General features: G+C 39.1%; 3 protein-coding genes and 5 non-coding genes across 11 annotated transcripts; 1 reads left to right on the top strand and 7 right to left on the bottom strand.

Annotated features, from left to right (window-relative positions):
- Positions 1-134: 134 nt before the first annotated feature.
- On the bottom strand, positions 135-3,857 carry rpl7a (ribosomal protein L7a). Its single transcript, XM_053230654.1, has 8 exons — positions 3,843-3,857; positions 3,447-3,582; positions 3,065-3,214; positions 2,286-2,426; positions 1,209-1,288; positions 801-931; positions 529-598; positions 135-295 (listed from the first exon to the last, which is right to left on the bottom strand). The coding sequence occupies exons 1-8, from the start codon at positions 3,855-3,857 to the stop codon at positions 191-193; spliced, it is 828 nt and encodes a 275-aa protein (XP_053086629.1). The 3' UTR covers positions 135-190.
- On the bottom strand, positions 677-748 carry LOC113531683 (small nucleolar RNA SNORD36). The gene has a single exon (XR_003403285.1). It is a non-coding gene; the product is annotated as a small nucleolar RNA SNORD36 (small nucleolar RNA).
- Positions 1,069-1,146, bottom strand: LOC113531672 (small nucleolar RNA SNORD36). Its single transcript, XR_003403274.1, has one exon. It is a non-coding gene; the product is annotated as a small nucleolar RNA SNORD36 (small nucleolar RNA).
- LOC113531687 (small nucleolar RNA SNORD24) lies at positions 2,877-2,944 on the bottom strand. Its single transcript, XR_003403289.1, has one exon. It is a non-coding gene; the product is annotated as a small nucleolar RNA SNORD24 (small nucleolar RNA).
- Positions 3,302-3,374, bottom strand: LOC113531686 (small nucleolar RNA SNORD24). Its single transcript, XR_003403288.1, has one exon. It is a non-coding gene; the product is annotated as a small nucleolar RNA SNORD24 (small nucleolar RNA).
- Positions 3,638-3,713, bottom strand: LOC113531685 (small nucleolar RNA SNORD36). Its single transcript, XR_003403287.2, has one exon. It is a non-coding gene; the product is annotated as a small nucleolar RNA SNORD36 (small nucleolar RNA).
- A 556-nt stretch (positions 3,858-4,413) lies between the features above and the next one.
- On the top strand, positions 4,414-14,644 carry med22 (mediator complex subunit 22). Of its 4 annotated transcripts, none has more exons than XM_026922281.3 (5): positions 4,414-4,688; positions 4,890-5,047; positions 6,772-6,852; positions 6,978-7,186; positions 12,277-12,884. In XM_026922281.3, the coding sequence occupies exons 2-5, from the start codon at positions 4,925-4,927 to the stop codon at positions 12,464-12,466; spliced, it is 603 nt and encodes a 200-aa protein (XP_026778082.1). In that variant the 5' UTR covers positions 4,414-4,688; positions 4,890-4,924; the 3' UTR covers positions 12,467-12,884. The 4 variants fall into 4 exon arrangements, with proteins under 4 accessions (XP_026778082.1, XP_053086252.1, XP_026778081.1 ...); XM_053230277.1 differs by lacking the exon at positions 12,277-12,884 and adding an exon at positions 13,105-14,644 and having other exon boundaries at positions 4,590-4,692; XM_026922280.3 differs by having other exon boundaries at positions 4,590-4,692.
- Positions 13,318-20,663, bottom strand: c27h9orf78 (chromosome 27 C9orf78 homolog). The gene is made up of 9 exons (XM_026922279.3): positions 20,460-20,663; positions 20,185-20,244; positions 17,998-18,049; positions 17,779-17,849; positions 17,590-17,661; positions 17,208-17,405; positions 15,196-15,332; positions 14,886-14,984; positions 13,318-13,792 (listed from the first exon to the last, which is right to left on the bottom strand). The coding sequence occupies exons 1-9, from the start codon at positions 20,540-20,542 to the stop codon at positions 13,698-13,700; spliced, it is 867 nt and encodes a 288-aa protein (XP_026778080.1). The 5' UTR covers positions 20,543-20,663; the 3' UTR covers positions 13,318-13,697.
- Between the last annotated feature and the right edge of the window lie 449 nt (positions 20,664-21,112).

Raw genomic sequence — 21,112 nt, 5'->3', positions numbered from 1 at the left:
CAAATATAGCCTTTTAAATAGATGCATCGATCAAAATCGTCCAGTCATTACACCCCCAATCTGTAGAGTGTATCTACTTTACTTTTGCCAGATGACAATTTTAGGTCACCAAATAAAGAGCCATAACACTTCAGTTTTCTGTGGGTTTTTTATTATTTTACTAATAAACACACACATCTGTGCTAGGAGTTTAACCCAGTTTGGTAGCCAGCTCCTTGGCCTTTGCCTTTTCGAGTTTAGCAATGCGAGCGGTCGACTTGGGGCCCATGATGTTACCTCCCCAGTGACGACGGATCTGAGAAGGAAACAAAAATAATACATTAGTACATCTGCATGTATTAAGGCTTAGTTGAGCCAAAAAATGGATTGCCTCTATTACTTAACTACATTGACCTTGTGGCTCTAGCACAAAACTAGAGATGTAAAATCATGGTATCCACCAGGCCTTATAGCTGGTTATGACTGAGATCATTTAATTTTAAAAGCAATAGTCCAAAATAATTGTAGCTGCTAATGCACTGCACTGACCTCCTCATATCTGTCGTTGTAGTTGGTCTTGATGGCCTCCACCAGCTTGGCAAGAGCAGCTCTGTCCTCACTACAAGATCAGGAAACTCATGTTAATCATAAATCCTTTAGTGCGATGCATCCTCACATTAAAGGAAAACAAACCTCTTTTGCTCAGGGTTAAAAAGCTCATTTGAAACCACATGGTTGTTCAGGTGAAGAAATTCAGACATCATAGCCAAAGAGGCGGAGCATCCATACATGTGAAGTGGAAAAAAAAATCTTTTGCTTACGGGTTGGTCTGTGTGAAGCAGACAGAGGTGCAGGTCTTTCTGTGCACAAGTCGGCCCAGTCTGGCTTTTCCTTTGACGATGCAGTATGGGACACCCATCTTACGGCACAGAGCGGGCAGGAACACCACCAGCTAAACAAGACATGCAAAGAGTCAGTAAACTCTTTATAATAACCCAAACTACAGATAATACCCAAACTACTGAGTGCACATTAAATCAGTAGTTTAATAATATGCAACACAAGTGTGCGAACAAAATGGCTGCGGTTGTTGCTCAGGGTTAAAAAGCTCGTCTATTTTGATCTTCACAGTGCATTCAGGTGAAGAAATTCAAGACATCATTGCAGCAACCACAACAGGATTTATCAACTAAACATGTTAATGTCCCTCAGCCAAAAAGAGCACTGACCTCAATTGGGTCCACATCATGAGCGATCACAACCAGCTGCGCCTTTTTGCTCTCCACAAGTGATGTGACTGTGTTCACACCTGCATGAGGAAAAATGAGAACAATGTTAAACACTGCAAAAAATTGTGTAAGGCTTGAAGCTTAGGTCACTTTAGTGTTCAACTGTAGAACAGTGGCATCTTCCTATTGCACTGCAGTATGATCAAAAACCTATACCCTGGTACCTCAAAAGCACCTTGTACCAGTAAAGAAAGCCTGCACTGGCACGGCCACTCAGAATGGTCACTGTACATCTATAAGTGAACTAAATGGGCAGCTCCAGAATTATCAGCACCCTGGTAAAGGTGGGTCCAAAAAAAAAAAAAAGTTATGAAAAATGTCTTTGTGGGTAATTAACTTAATCTCTCCATGGGTGAGAAAATCATGAGCCCAAGTGCCCCAGACAAACAGATTACATGTTAGGGATCAGTTTTTAATCATAGTTGATTTGCAGAATCAGGAACACAGTGAGGTGGAAAAACTGACAAAACCAAGTATAATAAGCTGTTGCCAAAAATGGTCATATTATTTTATAACAGTTATAACATTATAACATTTGCCGTGCGGTTAAACACATCAAGAGAAACCTGAATATCAATAAAGTGAAATGTAAGGAGAGAACACCACAGCTCATAGCCAAAACACTGCCCCATCCATGACTTTTCTGTCAAGGAGACTAATACACTACATTGCTCTGACTGGTATAATGACAGTTACACAGAGTCGCCCCTTCCCCTGGAATTCATATACTGTTTCACTTAGTCTGTATTAAAGGTGCAAACACCTCTGAGACGAAAATCCTAGCAGAGAGGACAATTTACCACAAAAATCATGTGCCTGGTAGTAGATGGGACAGCACCATGCCAACCAAACAAGTGGAATGGTATCAGCTGAACTGAAAGTAAATTTTCTAATGGGAGGGGGAGAGAGAGAAAATAAACTGGTAGTTCACTCCTCCCACATAATTCCACACACCAAGCCTCTTGCTTCTTACAGCGCCTTTTCCGAGTTCAAACACAGGGGCAGAAATCCACTCACCTGCACGGAGGACAGGTGGCCTTTTAGTTGGGGTATCTCCTTTCCCTGCAGCCTTCTGTTCAGCACGAGCCAGCAGCCTGCGCTTCTTCTCCTGCTTGGTCTCGGGCCTGTACTTGTGAGCCAACTTGAACAGCTGGGTAGCTGGAGAACAAACATGATGGAAGTTCAGTAAAGACAATTTAGCATATGAAAAAAAATATACATATATCACAATGCCTAATCAGGTGGGAATCAGTCAACTGACTAGTTCAGCAACCCCGGATTTCTATACATAAACCATCATGGCTTCTGAAGCAAATCCATTGTTGTGGAAAAGGAAGAATTTTCAGACTCAATTTTTCATTTCATTTACCTGATCTGATTTACCTCTGATCTGACCAGTGAAGTGAAGACATGGCTTGTGCGAAAAACAATCACTTAATAATGAATGTATCTTATTTAGAGCTAATATGATGAAGATAAGATCTAATCACTAAAGATAACTGTTGCCATTAAGTTAATTTAGTTGCTTATCCAGACCTTTATAAGCGAGGAATATGTGGCTAAACCTTCACAAATTTTAGCTGAATGCCTCTGCTAATGATCAGTCAGTGCATCAGTGATCTTGGTGGGAAAAAGTGTCAACATACACTAATCAGATTTTCTTCACATCATTTGCACAGCTTCAGCACACTGGCATTTCTAACACAGTGTAAGTCAACAAAAGCAGAACGCCACTGCTGAAACTGGATCCAGCATCATGCAGGACCATCAACCCCGCATGATGTCAGCTGACTTACCGGTCTGGCGGTCCAGAGCCTGGTTGAACTGGTTGATCGCAGGAGGGACCTTCAGACGCTTGTACAGGATGGACCGCTGACGCTGCAGACGAACATAACGCGGCCATTTCACAAACCGGGTCAGATCCCGTTTGGGCTGGATGTCCTGACCTGATGGAGTGAGGGAAAGAGGAGAAATTGTGAGGGAAAAATTAAAAACGCTTCACACACAGACCACATCAGTGATCAACATCAGGGTGCATCAGCGATCTTGGTGGGAGATTGTCTGCATTGCGGCTAAGATAGCAAATATTCTTTAACATCATCTGCACCACTTGTGAAAAGACAACGTAATGTTTGTTAGAGGATACATTCGTACTTCGTGCACTGAAGTGTTACGCACCAATGCCAAAGTTCTTCGGCCTTTTCTCGAACAGGGGGTTCACAACCTTCTTGACCTCATGCTTCTTAGCCACTGAAGGGGCAGGTGCCACCTTCTTCCCCTTGGCCTTCTTTCCTTTAGGCTGGAACAAGCAGAAATAGTTTTAAAATGAACCCTTGATCACAAAGACACAAAGACACACAGTTGCAGCTTATGCTCAGATTTAAAAAGCTCGAGTTTTTGCTCCACATGGGTTTTCAGGTGAAGAAATTCAAACCATCACTGCAGAAGCTGCATGTGTCCATTTCAACAGTAACACGAGTCTTACAGTACACTTGCAGAATAATTTTCCAGATTAAAAAAAAAAACACACCTTTCCAAAGTTATGCTGAGTTTTCTGAATAAATTAACACTCACCCTGACGTGAGGCATTATGAGAGCCTCACTATGAGAACCAGAGGTTGTTCAAGGAATAAATAAGCGTTTACAGTGACAAATTAAAATATCTTCTAAATTCTCACTTGTTCAGGAGTAGAAATGAGTGCCTTTAAATCCATACCTTTCCAAACAAACAGCAAGAACTCTGAATAAGAAGTGTTTTTTTTTTTTTATCCAGCAGCTCAAAATATTCCCCTGTTAAAGTTTCTTTGGCGTCTAAACTGCAGTCAGTGAACTAAAAGCGTGATTTAACCTCATTAGCCAACCAGCTACAGCAAGCTAACCGGCTAAACTTAGCGTTCTAGCTAAACGAGACGCCATCCCTGGCCTAACAAGCTACATCACAGCTAACATCTTCCAACAAACTCAGATACTGCAGAATAAAATGAACAAATACAGCAAAGTTCCCAAAACGCAAACCTTCCGAAAACCTTCAGCAGTGACACACACTGCGCCAACACGACAAACTACAGCGCTAAAGCACTGCCGAGCCGCAAACCAGCTCACTGAGCCAAGACCCAAATAATTCCTAAATTATCGTTTTATTTCTTCATAATACATGTCGATAACTGATTTAATAACAGTCTACATTGCATACACTTCATTTCTTTGAACCTGAGTGATAGTATATAGCAGATGTTTGACGATTTTAAAAAAGCTTGGTTTCCAAGTGAATAACAGTTTGACACTCACCATGTTGGTTCAGACAGAAAGGAAGAAGAAGGGGCTTGTGGGTAATTTTAAGCGGAGCGACGTTGGGAAGTGACGTCATTATCAAGCGACCGAAGAACGCGGAGTAGTTGTTTGGGAAATTGTTTACAGAATGCACGTAAATTACTTTATTTATTTATTTATTTATTACACATTTCATTGGACTAAATTTAGCTAACTAGTTAATATTGGCTTTTGAGCTGGGGTTGGTTAGTAGCTTGTTCGTACTCATAAGCAGCCGTGTTGTATAAACTAAAAGTCGACGTATGAATGTGAATTTGTAAGAATCATGTTTTTTTTTTCATTTCTTTCCAGTGAAAGAGTGAGAAAACTGAGCAGTGCGAATAAAAATGGCCACACAACGGGTTCTCCCGCAGAGTAAAGAGACTCTTCTGCAGAACTACAACAAGAGACTGAAAGATGACATCAGATCCATACTGGACAACTTCACTGAGATCATCAAAACTGCCAAGGTGGGTCTGTGTGAGACATGACAGTTTAATTATATCTTGAGGAGTTAGCTCAGGCATTAATGCTGTAGTCTCCTGATCAGAAGGTTGTGAGTTTAAATCCCAACACATCCAAACTGCCAGCAAGACACTTAACCCACAACTGTTCAGCTGTGTCCTGTCTCAGCTGTAAGTCTCTTTGGGTAAAAGCATCAGCCAGATGAGCAAGTGTAACTGCAAATTTGAATCATAACTGAAGCTATATAGGATACGTGCCGGTACTCTAGGGCAGGGTCCAGCACAGTTTTATGATTTTCCTGCTCTCTCCCAGCTACACCAATAGTTTAGTTGTTGTTCCTCTTTCGGCTGCACCCATTGGGGTCGCCACAGCGGATCATTGTATTTGATTTGGCACAGTTTTTACACCAGATACCCTTCCTGACTCAAGCCTCCCCTTTGTGTTATCCGGAGCATATTGTTGCACGCAATCCCAGTGGCTGGGGTTGGTTCCCTGGCTGGGAATCGAACCTGGGCCGCAGCAGTGAGAGCGCTGTGGCCTCACCACTAGTCCTCCAGCGACCCCTACACCTATAGTTTAGTGTTATATAGAATTTTGATTACACCCAAAACCTTTTTTTTTTTAGTTAACAACTGAAATGAATTTCTTTGGAACAATAAATGATGCCAGTCTTGCTGAAAACTATAATAAATATCATATATAATTCATTCAAACTGTTAAAATAATGGAAAGACCATTTGTAGCACCTTTTCTGTCACTATGTCATGGCCCCCAAATACTGAGACAAGTCCTATTATTCAAGCAATGTTACAGTTCTGTCTTGATGACATCCTCTGCATCCTCATCACAAAGCACTATATAAACTATTAGAGCATTGAGCAGCTGAGGATTTTAGCAGGTATATTTGGATTATAAATATTTTATAAAAATTACTGTGCCATACATATGTCATGTGATGATTTTATGATCAAGTGATCCATTTTCATGGAATACCATGGAATAGCATTCTGTATGTGATGTACTTACACATTAAGAAATATTGTAAAGTGGTCATGGATCAAAACTGTCGCAGAATGCTGCTTTTCCCTATCTATGTCCAGTAACTAACATGATCCTTCATAAACAGAAACCACTACAGCCATGACCTTGCCACGCTGTACCATGCAGTATTATGTATTTATTTTGTGCTTAACAATAAAATAGGGACTTGATGTTTGCTGATATAGCCTTGACTTTCTAGCCTTGAAGTATATTCTCCAAAGCCACATGCTAGAGAGGCTAGAATGCCTGAACACTAGTGTAAGACAGACAACTTTCTGAATAGACAAGGGATTAGAGACACCTCCTTATTCCATTTTTGTTGGTAGTCCACTATTTTTTTTTCTGTATATGGAGCCTGAGGTGCCACAGAGATCAGAGTTTTTCCTCAAAGCAGATACTTTATTGAGGCTGTCTGAGTGTGAGGAGAATTTCACAGATTTAAAATCAGTAACTCCACCTACAAAGCTATGTGGAATCTAGTTTGGTGCGACTTATGAAATTTTTCGAAGTATGTAAACTTCTACGTTGACACTAGTTCAAATATCAGTTTAACTAGTGCTGCTGGCTGCCTGTGATTAAATGTAGAGTAGAAGGAGGTGGCATGAAAATCACCAAATTGACCAAACAAGCCTGCCAGTCAGAGACATTGGGATTCTGTGTAAGAAACAAATGTTAAATGATTTCTCAGGTAGAAGATGAAACGCAGGTGTCTAGAGCAACACAAGCGGAGCAGGACCACTACGAAATGCACGTCAGAGCTGCAAACATCGTAAGAAATCTTTCCTGTTCTGTCAAGAACTTGATTCTCTGAAGCCTAAATTTGAAACATGTATAAATATGTAATTCCTTTGTCTATTTTATTGGCTGTTAAACTGTACATATGATTAAAAAAAGGTGCGAGCTGGTGAGTCTCTGATGAAGCTGGTGTCAGACCTGAAGCAGTTCCTGATTCTGAACGATTTCCCGTCTGTAAACGAGGCCATTAGCCTGCGCAACCAGCAGCTGCGTGCCCTGCAGGAGGAATGCGACAAGAAGCTCATCTCCCTGCGTGATGAGATCGCCGTTGACCTGTACGAGCTCGAGGAAGAGTATTACTCCTCCAGGTACAAATAGATCCTCCAGAGATCCTGCAATCCTGTAGTCAAGTATCATGTACACACTCTCTTATATGCACATACCCTATAACTCATACCCTTGTGCCTTAGACCACAACATGTGTGTGTCCAAATTCATGCATAAGGACATTCACAAACTGTAGTGCCTTTAAAATGGAACAAAAAGATAAAGACGGGTTAAACTTGTATTTTATCATTACATTTATTATCATATTTTCATAGCAGGATAGTCAACAGGACTAAAATGGAAATCTTGAGACCACCAAAATTTTTTTTTTTTTACCAAAGTAAAAAAGTATGTGAAAGTGGGCTTGGACGCTGTCAAAAAATGTCATACATCATACATTTCATGAAAATGAGTGTACTAAAGTCTAACCAAAGAAAACATACATACAGTACGCAATACAGAACTTAAAGTTAAATAAGGATACTAGAAAAGGTGATATTTAGTAATATTGTCTCCAGAATAAATATGCTTTGCTTAAAAAAAAAAACAGAACAAAAAAAACAATATTATACAATTATTATATATTATATTGTTTTACAACAATATTGGCTTATGTAAAAGTATGGAAGATTCTGAAATTTCCTGGAGAGTGTTGAGTGGAGGAGTTGGTTGAAATCACTAGTAATCATGTGACACAAAGTTCAAATTCACATAGACTTGTGCAAAATAAGCTTATTTCTAATGCAGGCGAATGTAACCTATTTGACTTAATGTTAAATATACATTTGAGTCCTCTTAGTGATCCTAGGAACATAATGTAAAATATTAAAATGTTTGTGTGATCTCAAAGCTCAGTTTTATATTAAATATGCAGCAGTTTAAATAGGAAAATGTAAAAAGCTTAAAAAGCAGCTGAACTCACTGATCAGACCTCGCTCCCTTATTACAGTGTCACACGTTCACGACTAATCGCAGTTTATGATCTTCGTCACTAAAATACCAATACATGCACTGTGTGTAATTAAATATTTCTGTAAGTTCTTTAACACAGTGGCTACAAATATCTTAGAAAAATTGTGGCCAGTATTTGTCTCATAATTAGTTTAGTTTTCTCTTCTTGTAAGGTTGTTCAAACCAGATGTGTCATGTTTTTCCTGCTAGAGCATGCCACATTTGGTGTATGTAGCCTAGGCATTTTTGAATTTGCTATAAATTAGGGGTCTTTAGGGCCAGTGTGACTGCAGGCTTTCATTCCAGCCAAACAGGAGGCACTTGATTTAACAAATTGGTTGGTTGGTACGAAAGCCTGCAGCCACACCGGCCTTGGCAGATAAGATTGAAGACCCGTGCTATAAGCGAAGAGCTAGCTTGCTTTGCTTGCTCACATTTAATGAATTTTTAATCAAAGCTAGGTCTACAGGGTGATCAACATCAACCTGAGTCAAGCTTTATCCAAGATTACAGCCATCCAATGTATATCGTAAAAGGTAGAAATTGTGGTAAAACATAGACATAGTTTCATACTTTATACACATATAGGATACACTCACAAGACCAACAATAATGATAATAAAACAATTACAGATTTAAGTTCTCTGGAACTTTAAAGAAGGGGTATTCAACTCTCCCCTTTCTGCCCTAATGCCTCTAGCCTAGTAGCTAGTCTCCGATCTGATGAGCTGCCTTCAGCTAAATAATTTACACAAACGTATGTGATAGCATAAGCTGCAACAAAGGATCTGCTGCAGAAGCCGAGCTGGTTCATATTTAGAAAACTCAGCTAGTTTTCTGTACTTTTATCAGTTCTGCCTCATTATTTTTTCACGTGCTTAGTTCGGTCCACTGAAATACTTTGCTGGGTCTGCATCTGGACCACAGTCCACCAGCTGATGACTCCTGACTTAAGGTATACAGAAATGCAAGGTCAGGTCTGAGTCAGAATATTAGGTTGTATTTCACTAAGTTCACTGAGTGGCACCCATAAATAAAGTGGGTGATTTTTATTTAATCTGAGCAGTTATGTTTCTTTTCACTCTCTTATTAACAGTATAAAAAGATTGTTAGAAATATACCACTGATAGTACTATAATACTATAGTATTTCCAGAATAGCGCCCAAGGCTGTTATATGGCCATTGGTTTTGTGTAAGAGAAATGTTAATTGAGTTTAGTTAAGCTTTAATAATAAAGCTGGAGGACATTGAGTTGCTGGTGCCTAAATGTAAATGGTGCTTATGCTTTAACTTTACACAGGTATATACAAAGAATTTGCAGGTCAGAATGAGTCCATGTTGTATGTCTTAGGATGCTGAAATTTTGTCACACCGGTCATTTGGCTTTTATATCCTGTGCTGTTGAATTGGTTAAACTGATGTTGTAATGCACTAAAGTAGGTATGTAGACTCTGTACCTCTGAAATGAGGAGCACTCTGGGAGTTTTAATAATGCTGAGTAATTCTTGTACTTTTATGGCCTGTATTTAGATTTTTTTTATTGTATTCAATTAAAAGAGATTATCATTGTCCTGTTAAAATGTTAACGAAAAGTTGTATTTTATATAAGTACATTTTTAGCTTGCACTGGTAACATCTACAATGTTTACACTGATCTTATTTTTAAAGCAGAGCTGGTTTTTCATTATCAATTCTTCCTTGAACTAGAAACTAATAGCTTAAACAGTGTAAGATATCAGCTATGGATAAATAAACGTTACTGTTCAGAGCATTGTAATGTTAACATTTCCCCACACTGGGCCTGATTGGCCATTTTAAACAAATAAATCAGAAAGGAAAGAGAGCAACTTTGATGTCTTTAGTATTTATTGGTCTCTTCCAAATTGGATTTTCTGCCTCTGCTTCAGTCTTCTGAAAGATCTTTACTACTCTAAGCTTTTTCTTCTTTCAGCTATGAAGTGGCATCAGAAATAATATTCAATATCTTTGAGATTAGAAAAGTTACTGAGTGATGTTACTGAGTAGAGTTTTAATATGTAACATGAAATGTTTTTATAATCATTACAAGGCTTAAACTCACATGGCCTATATAGGACTTCTTTCAGCTCTTAACTGTCTGCATGCTTTTAAAAGTACTTCATTACCTTCTGCTTCTGTTTTGTGTGTTTTTGCTTTACTTGCTTTCAGATTTTTAAAGGAATACTTAAGTTGTTTTCTAATCATGTTAACTAATCATTGTCTACCACATCTGTAGTGTATGTGCATTTACCATGGACAAGGGTTTCTTTGCACTGAGACAAGAAAAAAAAAATTACTCACATATAATGGAAGTCTCAGAGAAATTGCTACCACTAATAAATGTTTATGCAAAGCACATATTTTGGTAAAACACTTTTATAAATTCTTAAATTTGCTCATTTGTTCATTTAATGCAGGACTCCTTTTCAAAGGGTGGAATCTGGGGTTATGCATTACCAATGTACAGTCATGGAAAAAAGAAAGGACACCCTCCTTCAATTCTATGTTTTTATTTATCAGGGCCTAAATAACAATTGTGCTGTCCTCACCAACCTCTATAAACTACCAAATAGCCTCAGATGACAACAAAAAACACAGTAGATTTCAATATGTAGTCATTTTTTCAAAAAAGGAAACCAACATTCAGAAACCATGGGGGGTGAGGGGGGGGGGGGGGTATAAGTACACGCTTGATATTTTGTTCCACTGTTCTTTCCAACATTGCTTCAGTTCATTGATATTTGAGGGCATTCATTTATGCACAGCTCTCTTAAGATCCTGCCACAGCATGTCAATGGGGTTGTGGTCTGAACTTTGATTTGGCCATGACAACACCTTGATTTTTTTTCTTCTTTATTGATTCAGATGTCGATGATTTGCTGGTGTGCTTGGGATCATTGTCCTGTTGCATGACCCAATTTTGGCCCAGCTTAAGCTACTGGCCTCATATTTGAAAGATGGCCTCACATTTGTCTCAAGACTATTCTGGTACAAAGTGGAGTTCATCAGTGTTTCAATGACTGCAAGTTTGTCAGGGGCCTGTGGCTGCAAAACAAGCCCAAATCATATAGCTCTTGGGTTTTCTTTATATCTTTGAGCATTAAACAATCTGAGCTTGGACTGAATTTGCTGGGATACCCAGTCCTGGGAAGACTGGCAACTGTCTTGAAGGCTCTCCATTTGAAAAGAGTCCTTCTCACTCTAGAATGGTGAATTTTAAATTGTTGGAGATGGCCTTATAACCCTTCCCAGATTAATGAGCAGCAACAATTGCTTCTCTGAGGTCATGGCTGATGTCCTTTCTTCTGGGCATGATGTAGGCACACACCTGAGTGCTCCAGAACACCAAACTGCCAAAAGTTCTGCGTCTGTAGAGGTAGTCACACTTTTTGATTATGAAATAATCTTGTGCATTTCATTCTAGAGGTTGGTGACACTTGTTGTTTAGGCCCTGATAAATAAAAACATAGGAAAACCCTAATAACCCTAGTAGTAGTGTATTTTTAATTGTATCGCACCAATGTCAGAAATTCAGACAAAACTACTACAAACTCTCCCCCCATCTCCAATTTGGTTACCTGCCAATTCCCACCCACCACCCAGCCAGCCCTGTCATATGACAGCTGCTCTCTGCCCTCTTCTGCATATGTGAGCTCACAGATGCTCACAACTGGCCAGTGTCACTTTGCTTGACAGGGCAGAGAGAGCAAGCAATCCCCCCATATGAGTTTTTAAACATTTTTGATGTTCTCATATAAGGGGGCTTCCAGTATACTGTTTTTCTGTTCTTTCATTAATACAGGGAAATATCAGTTCTTGTTTGTGGTACTTACACACACGCTACAGAGGTGAGGCGGTATTCAAACATAGAGTTTTCCTTTACCGAAGAGGTCCCCAACCCTGGTCAAGGAATACCCCCTGAAAGTAGTGTTTTCCTTGCTTTAACACAACCACTTCAACTCAGGAAGTGCTGCTGATTAGCTGAATCAGCTGTGTTGGAGCAGGGAAAACACTAAAATGTGCAGGACAAGGGGAACTCCAGGACCAGGGTTGGGAACCTGTGCTTTAAGGTAATCTGTGTGTTCAGGTAGGGCATGAACATTTCTGAAGAGGAAAGTTTGGTGTGCATGTATGTAATGTGTTTATATGTGACATTTCTAGCTGTGGACAATGGGACGGCGTCGAGTTGCCACTTTGCGAGGCGTTTCGTCAGCGAGACAGTTGGGGGTCACCCAATATGGCCCTTGACCCTTCAAACCCCATTACAGATGATTCGGAAAGGCCTATCGCTACAGAAACAATGTCACATCACCTCAATGGGCACGGAAGCAGCACAAATGAACAGTCTTGAAAACAGATCAGTTAGATCGCATAAGCTACTTTCTTAATCTTTGCTCTCTACATTAATTCCTGAGCCAAAAAAAAAAAAAAACTTTCACTGACTTAAAAAACTTAAATGACATACACTCATCTACATCTTTGCAGTGGAACAAATACTGGATTCTCTTTTTCTATGTCTGACTACTGTACATTCCTCCCATACCTCGCAGTATTATAGTGTGTGTGTTTACCGTACATGACTTATCACTCTTGGGTCAGGAAGGCCCTGTTAGATATCTGTTTACACTGTTTTTTTTTTTTCTAGTTCTTTCACATGATACTTTAGCACAGAAGCTCATAGTCATTTGTGTAATTTTTCATTGTGTTACCGTTTGAAGGCACATTTCCTTAGTTGCATCCACTACGAATAAAATGGTTTGACACAATAAGTTTCTGAAGTCTTATTTACTTGGAAACATGATGTAGATATATTAAGTATTCATTGCACTGCAAAGCTATTGTATAAAAACAGGCACAAATTGTTCAACTAAATATTTACATAATAGCATTTAAAGATGCAGTATGAAGCATTAACTAAGAAATCCTGGAACTCATGAAGAGAGACATCATGTTCACTTTCATTCATTCATTATCCTTTATCCTAATCAGGGTCATGGTGGATCCAGAGGAATCCCACGAACTCTGGACGTGAGCCAATTTAGCATGTTTTTGGGACATGGGAGGAAACCAGAGAACCCGGAAACAGGGAGAACATGCCCAACTCCACACAGACAGTAACCCAAGTCTGGAGCTGTGAGGCAGCAATGCAACTCTCTGCGCCACCATGCCACTCGTGTTATCCCACTACAAACAAAATATTCCTTTGAATTTTTGACAAATATTTATTTTCTTGCTTCAAATAATTTTGGTTGACTGCTTTTAATGAAGTCGTACACAATGCAACATTAACATGAATTAATTCACATTCATCAACATAAAATAATTCAGCAAGTATCCCTTGTGATTTGCTGATTACACATTATATTTACAGGTAAAATCTTTTTAGCTGTATTTATCTGTACAAATGTAATTATTTTCAGTATGACTTCTGCTTGCCAGATCTTAAAGAAGATATTTGCTAATTGTTCCACCAGCTCTTGAGAATTCATAAATCATTTCTCTAGGTGGTAAAATGGTATCTAACAGATGCACAATTTCAGCATCAGAGTTGATTTTTTGCAAAGTATGGATTGTTTGATGGATCAGTATCTTCGGTTCATCTTCTTGAATTTCTCATAATGATAGTCATCTGTGGCTTTCTCGTTGTTTGGTCTCTTGCGGTAGTTGGGTGGTGATTCTGAGAGGAAGGGAAAAAATTACCATCATAGCAAAACCAGGAACCATTAAATGTAATATACTGTTACGTAGCAAATGAATAAAAACTGGCAAAATAGACCAAAATGTATACTTTGCATTATGCAAACAGAATCTCTAGTCATTGGTGATGAATTGTTTTGAATTCATTTTCTATGAGGTGAACAATAGCAAAGAACCATGTGTGTTTCCTGTGGTTCACTGTATATTACCTATATTTACTAAAACCTATGACTGCTTAGTCCTTGCAACTTTACCAGAACTCTAAAAAGAGTAACAAGTGGCTGCATAACATTGGTACCATCTCATTATAGCTAATGAACACTGTGTTCTTTTCCATACTGTCCTGTGTATTATATTGTTCTGCTTTTATTCTGGCTTTACTCTATTGCACTTAATGCAGCTCTGTTTAGAGTCACTGTACTGTCTCACCTGCATCAGCTCAACTGTACTGGAGTCTGATACCTACACACGCGCGCACGCACACGCACACACACGCACACACACACACACACACACACACACACACACACACACACACACACACACACACACACAATGTGCCCACTCCCTCAGCTCTCTCTAACTCACCTGTCTGTTGGACTCCTGGGACTGATAATACCCTTTAAATATGCTTCTCTTTATTTCCTTTTTATTTGCATTGTTCACATTGCAAATAAAGTTAGGATTACATTTTATTCATTGCAGTTACTATTTCTGTATTTACCCTTTTTAATTTATCAAGAGATTTATTTGTTTGTACACATTTCTGTGTTAAATTGCAGTGTTCCATACAATGCCTGGACATATGACTGATAAAGAAGCACTAACTCTGTTAGTTTTGTGTTACTGTCTTTCTTTCTTTCTCTCTCTCTGTAAAGCACATTGTTTCCTCAAAATGGATTAATAAATAAAAACTGTCTTCTTTAACAGGTAGTTGTGAATAAACCTGGGTGCCCAGGTCGATTATCATCTACGCCTGATAAACAATGATACATATATGCATAAGAGGACAAACACTGATTTGATTTGACTCTGAAAGTCTTTCAGGTGCGAGTGTGAGGGTTTGCACTTACTTTCCGGTGCTGGTTTCTCAGTGTCTCCAACACGCAGTGGTCGTGCTTTAGGCTCTTCTCGGTGGCGTCTGTGAGGTGCGTTCACATCTTCATGGTAGACTGAAAAGTGAGTCATGTCAGTCAATTGCTGCACTGTCTCATATATTCAGATGACATACAGCAAAACACTCATCTTTTTAACAGCTGTGAATAAGCTCATAGTGTTTGTGTTGTTAATTCTAAAATGGATTACACAAAAGTAATCCAGATACACAAAAGTAGGGTGAGGGTATGTAAGAGCTAGTGGTCCGAATTGATGGAAAATACTCACAGCGATTATGCTGGACGTAGTTCACGGCAATGTTGGTGGGAACAAATGAGGTACCGCTGTCTTTCTTCTTATTCCTCTGCTCAGCAATCAGCTTCGCTTTGGCTTCCTCTGTAGTGATTATGTTCTTTATCTTTGCACTGCACAGGATACAAACAAAACAGTTTAGGACACAAACACACACATACAAATTACTGCAGGAAACAGCAATGAACAGGCCACAGAAAGCAGAACACAGGAAAGAGCAGTGACTACTTGTACATTTCTTCCCAAACATTCTTAATCTTTTCATATGAGTGTAGCATGATGCTAGATTTTAGGTTTAGCAGGCTAATGTTTCTCCCAAGCTTATACGCATTACAGAAATGACCCTACATAGCTACAACATTTTTCTAAGGACAGCATTCTGTATCTGTGTAAGCTCCTTGAACTCAGTGATACCAAATGCCACTCACAAGAGCTGTGTGGTTTTATTTTTTTGTTTCTTCACAGCTGACATCTGCCTGCACATTGCAGTGGATGCAGAATACCTGTATGTTGTACAATAGAAATACAATATGCAGAGATCTTGGATGCATTTGTTTTGGGTTTCTTTTCCTTTCTTTTTTGCATTTATGTTAAGTTGCAAGTAGCTGACTAAATTGCATGTTGCACATTACTGGTGGTTCAATCTTGATGTTTGTCTTTATAGGATTGTTCAGCATTATCACTGCAATAGAACACTATTATTTTATTCTGGATTATGGTTACTATCATCTACGTTAAGCATTTCATATGTATTACTTTTGGCTGTTATTATGGTCCCTGGAGGACTAGTGGTTGGCCATGGCGCTCTCACCGCCGCAGCCCAGGTTCGATTCCCGGCCAGGGAACCGAACACAGCCACTGGGGTTACACACGAGAGTACACTCCCAGTGCTGGGTTGCGTCAGGAAGGGCATCCTGCATAAAAACTGTGCCAAATCAAATATGCGGACTGTGGTGACAGTCGGGAACAGCCGAAAGAGGAACGAAAACAACTTTTGGCTGTTATTGTACCTTTGAATTCCTCATAGCTGTCCATTATTACTGACAGTTCATCAGGTGCAAAGTAAACATATCTATACAACAGCACTGTTGAATTCTCAGTTCTGCTTGGTCAGAAAATGCTGATTAATTTTCTTACAACGTCAGTTCTGACAGTGTTGGCTGCAAGACAAATCACAGGTTTATGTTATATTATAGCTAAATCACAGGGACTACAGCGAATGCCCCACATCTAACAGTAGACAGATTTTTTCTAAAAATGTAACAATGAAAAACATTATCATCCATATGGTTTAGTTTTCTGTGAGGAGACGGTGAATTAACATCGATGGGAGGAGTCTCCAGTGACAGAGCTTGGTAACAGTCAGAGGGAAAGCCGTTTCAGGGCAGAGGACTTTATGTTGCACTGCGTGTTTTATCAGTCACTTGACAAGCTGTTTTTTTGATCTTATTAAATTTATAGCTGCAATAACCTAAGTGCTAACAGGAACTAACTTGTTTTGCAGACATTTCACAACACTGAATGAACTACGTGTCATTCTTTAATAAATTTCAAAAAGAAAAACATGCAATCTTTGGCAAATTGCTGTGGTATAAGCAGAATAAAACATTTCGCAATGTGCCGTTAAGGAAAATGATCACCTCTTGGATCTCATAACACCATCATTCTATCAGCACGTCCTCTACTGAACACATATCGTTTCCCATTGACTATTTCAGCTCATGTGAGATCCACCCAGTTTTACATGAACACAGGCAGACAGAATTCTCCTGGTGACTTCTTATCCCCCTTCTTATCCCCTCAATTAACCCAGCTTGTAGAGATTTGCTTAAGTGAAGCCAGCCACATTTGCTAAACCCTGAGTGTGTCAAGATTCCTTCATATTATAAGCCTCGGCTCATGATCTTCCCATTCAGTAGCTGTGAATGTTCCTAATTATTTATCAGATAGTAATTCAACCTGACAGGAAAAGCTGCACTTGCACTTACTCGATTCCCAGGTCCACTTCTGGGATGCCGCTAAGCATCTGATTGGACAACATCTCTTCAGTCTTTTTGGCAGAATTGACACGGATGTTCTCAGGCAGCTCGTACAGGAGATCCTCAGCATTCTTCATCTTCACCTTCTGCTCCTCTGCCTCCAACAACCCCTTCTTCTTCTTCAGCTCTGTTTCAATGTATTTCATCCTGAAAGGAGGAAAAACAGATAAATGATGAGATGATACAGAAAGCATCATCTATATTTTTCACCATTGTTTCTTTTTTTTCCTTATTAAATAATTTTTTTTAATTAAAAAAAAAAAAAAGTGTCTCTCCTGTCCATTTAGCCCATCTCTAATATTAATATCTCTCTATAACTCCGTATACATACATGTCTGCATCTTCATCTCTTCTGTTCGTCTCAGCAGAGAAAGCAGTTCCCAGGTTCAGATCATCCTCTGTACTGGAATGGGGGAAAAAAAAAATGCAGCCTTGGTTACAAATACGCTCACACACGCCCACTGTAATAGAAGCTGGGGACCAAACACTGGCCTTCACATGTAGTCACTGGGACACTTACTTATCTATGGCTTTGTCTTTCACTTTCTTCATGTCCACGATGCCTCCTGTCTTGAGCTTAAATGGATCATCCTGAAATATAGGGAGAACAAAAACCACACAGAACTCCGTCACATCACTGTCAACATATTAATTAAACACATAAGACTACACTTAAATTTACAACACACCATGATGATGATATAGAACTGTAACACCTTCAATCATGAAGTAAGCTTACCTCTATCTCTGCTTCCAGTGGTAACTTTTCTCCCACAAGTAACGACACTAAACTGGGGAGAAAAATCAAAAAAGTGAAGAAGAAATTTAAAATTTCAGCCTTGTACTTCTGTCACTGTACAATAAGCAAAACAAATGGCAGAGAAAAATGACAATTATACTTCCTTTTTGTTCATGTACAAAACTGATTTCCATGTTCATTTAATCATATTTGTCTTATCGAATGCCTGTTACAACATGATCACGAATTAAAACAATATTGTCTAAGACGGCATTTATGCTTATTGACAAAAGTTTTTATCCCTGTTCACATTAGGAGTCAAATTAAGACCTGTGGGAAAAAGTCCTAAAACAGAAAACAGTGCTCTCTCCACTACTTGTGCATTGGATTCCTCATTAATACGACGTTTTACGTTGCTTGAAAATACTGAGAGAGAAAAGAAGCTCTTGCTCTCTTGTTTTAAGAGCTAACAGCACAGCTGGACCGTTATCATTTATGTTTGAGATCGATGGAATTTTTTTTCCCTATGCTTTGTTTTCATGTGACATCACAAAACGTGTGTATTTTGCCATCCACCATTTTGATTCCCTACACAAATGCCACATCTCTGCACAAAGACCCACTACACAGATACTCCAGTTGCCCAGATGAACAAAACAAGTTAAGATTATTCAAGGTTCTGAAAGTTATTACTGCTGTTATGTACTACTGAATCGTATGACATCGCAACCGAGGAGAAATGGGACTGAACGATCGTCTGTTCTTTCTCATTGTTTGGTTTTTACTCTCATGACAAGGTAAAATGTTGTCCATAAGAAGTTACGTGGTGAATTCTGAACTACTGATCCTGCTACTGATTACATTACCTCACCCAGCTTAAGGTTCACTACAGTAAAATGAAACATTATGCACTCTTTAACTCATTCATCCTCACAGCTCCATAGATTTGGTTGATGAATCAAACTTTGAAATGAGATGTACAACCTAATTAGACAATTTTAATTAAAAAAAAAAATTCAATAATATTGACAAAAAGCAAAGATCTTCCAGGCGAGATCTCAATACTGTTAAAGTACATGGAGGTAAATTGCCCCATGACGTAACTTCTAACTGGAATAATGAGAATACAGCACCAACCAACAAACCAGAACCACTAAGCACATCACAAATATTACAACTATTACAACATAGTGTGTTTTAGGGTGGAGGCTGCCTTCAAGTGATACCATTACCAGCAGTGAAAACATGCTCATTCAGAAACATGCACAAACTCATGAGCAAAGGGTGGAAGAACAATAACGGCAAACTGTCTGAGAGATCGCGGAAATCCAAAACACACCTGAAAAGTCCTTAGAGGCGAGTCTAAATTTGTATCAGGGTCAGAATTTGAGTGGTGCTGACACTGGAGACTCCTTCCATAAATGTGGAATAAACATCTCCTTACAGAACATTTAACCGTATCAACGATTATATGTTTTTTAATCTGTTTATTAGTCTCAAGTTGTGTCCCAAATGACCTACTATACACTATGCACTTACACTAAGCACTCTACCGTCTAGTGTATGAATTTTAGAAAGTTAATGTTGTCTCAAATGGAAAACTAACTGTTTTTACTAACCGGAAGTATACGCCGTTATCCAGGATGGCAAATTACGTCAAACGCACGTAATGTGATGCCACTAGCTTTAGCAGAATACTCAGCATCAATGAAAACTTATTACTACTTATTTCTCTACTGTTTATGCCAATGTTACCTTTTATGATTCTGAGTAAATCTGAGCCAGCGTCAGCACCCAGTAGCCCCGCCCCCTTCCGGTACGTAAGCAAAGCCGCGACCGTTGAGTGTTTGACATTCTACACGCAGTGTATTCTTCAGCTAAATACTTCTTCTTGTGTGAATTTTCAGTACTCACACTATTTATACTACAAAATGGCGTAGAATAGTGCATAAGTATGCACTTATGGGACGTACATTTAGACTATGTAAATCTTCCGCTGCACTAGTCCCTGTGACTAACCTGTTACTATAGAAACCATAACGTATTAGAACGCGCGCATTAATCTAAAGCTGTGATTTGCCTCGCAGCCGGAACTACTGTCATCGAAAATTAATCACCACCTTCTGACCAATCAGAACCGAGAATTCAACCGCGCTGTGGTATAAAGCTACATGAAATAACGCTCACCTCACACCTTTCTGTCTCCTCCGTAAACTCTGTAGCTCCTTTGCTTCATCAAGTTTGGTCCTGTGGACGCAGTTATTTAAAACTCAACATTACCTACAACGACACATTGTTTTCATACTGGGCCAATATCAGAATAAGAATGTTTATGAATAGTTTATAAGTAGCCTACAAACAGCAAATTGGTTATTTGTTTTTAGCAACACAGAAAGACAGTTAGCTAGCTAACGTTACAAAATCGATTAGCAGGAAGCTAAAGCGGTGGACAGATTATCAACCTGACTTCTGCAGTTACTTCGTCAGATTCCTCTTCATCAGAAGATTCCTCTTTTCTTCTCCTGAAATTTTTACCCGCTGACATGATGAGATATTTTTCTATATACTGTTATGAAACGTAACTTTCTCCTGCTCCTGATTGAGAGCGTTTTGGGAAACAATGTTCACTTCTTCTCCTGTTCACTGCCATCCGAAGTTATGGTTTATTACCGCCACCTACTGGACTGGAGGTGTACTGCGCTCAAGAGCTCTTGGTTCGTTTAACCCAGGATTCTCAAAAAACCTGAAGTGTAATATAATACAAATTCCACGAATTTGTTTTATGAACATAATCCATCTATTCAAATGTCAGGGCCATTATTCAAACGTGTGCAATAATATTCTGGCTATTTATCTGAGCCACAAAGCTTTTTTTCCTGAACTATCCATCAACAGTTTAACAATAAACATTAGATTAAAGTTAACATTATTTATAGGCTGATTTGTTTTTGAGTTATTGAGGGTTGGATTGAACCCTTGCATTTCAAGTGACTGGTCAAACAGGCTCATAACTATAAGAACGCCGTCCACCCATCCATTTTCTGTACCGCTTACCCTACACAGGGTCACGGGGAGCCTGGAGCCTATCTCAGGGGACTCGGGGTACGAGGCAGGG

This window comes from Pangasianodon hypophthalmus, chromosome 27 (genome assembly GCF_027358585.1).
Source record: "Pangasianodon hypophthalmus isolate fPanHyp1 chromosome 27, fPanHyp1.pri, whole genome shotgun sequence".
Lineage (NCBI taxonomy): Eukaryota > Metazoa > Chordata > Actinopteri > Siluriformes > Pangasiidae > Pangasianodon > Pangasianodon hypophthalmus.
Note: the sequence above shows the minus strand (reverse complement) of the source record. Positions and strands in the feature narration are given on the sequence as shown.

What these genes read in the sequence shown, in the direction of transcription:
- rpl7a (XM_053230654.1), bottom strand. An exon ending in GCCACCTGTCCTCCGTGCAG is followed by an intron (nt 1,289 to 2,285) that starts GTGAGTGGATTT and finishes TTCCTCATGCAG; the next exon opens with GTGTGAACACAGTCACATCA. An exon ending in ACAACGACAGATATGAGGAG is followed by an intron (nt 296 to 528) that starts GTCAGTGCAGTG and finishes TTTCCTTCTCAG; the next exon opens with ATCCGTCGTCACTGGGGAGG.
- med22 (XM_026922281.3), top strand. Translation starts at nt 4,925, where the DNA reads ATGGCCACACAACGGGTTCTCCCGCAGAGTAAAGAGACTCTTCTGCAG. An exon ending in ACGTCAGAGCTGCAAACATC is followed by an intron (nt 6,853 to 6,977) that starts GTAAGAAATCTT and finishes GATTAAAAAAAG; the next exon opens with GTGCGAGCTGGTGAGTCTCT. An exon ending in GAAGAGTATTACTCCTCCAG is followed by an intron (nt 7,187 to 12,276) that starts GTACAAATAGAT and finishes TGACATTTCTAG; the next exon opens with CTGTGGACAATGGGACGGCG.
- c27h9orf78 (XM_026922279.3), bottom strand. Translation starts at nt 20,542, where the DNA reads ATGTCAGCGGGTAAAAATTTCAGGAGAAGAAAAGAGGAATCTTCTGAT. An exon ending in AGGAGACAGAAAGGTGTGAG is followed by an intron (nt 18,050 to 20,184) that starts GTGAGCGTTATT and finishes TTTTCTCCCCAG; the next exon opens with TTTAGTGTCGTTACTTGTGG. An exon ending in AAAGACAAAGCCATAGATAA is followed by an intron (nt 17,662 to 17,778) that starts GTAAGTGTCCCA and finishes CCCCCATTCCAG; the next exon opens with TACAGAGGATGATCTGAACC.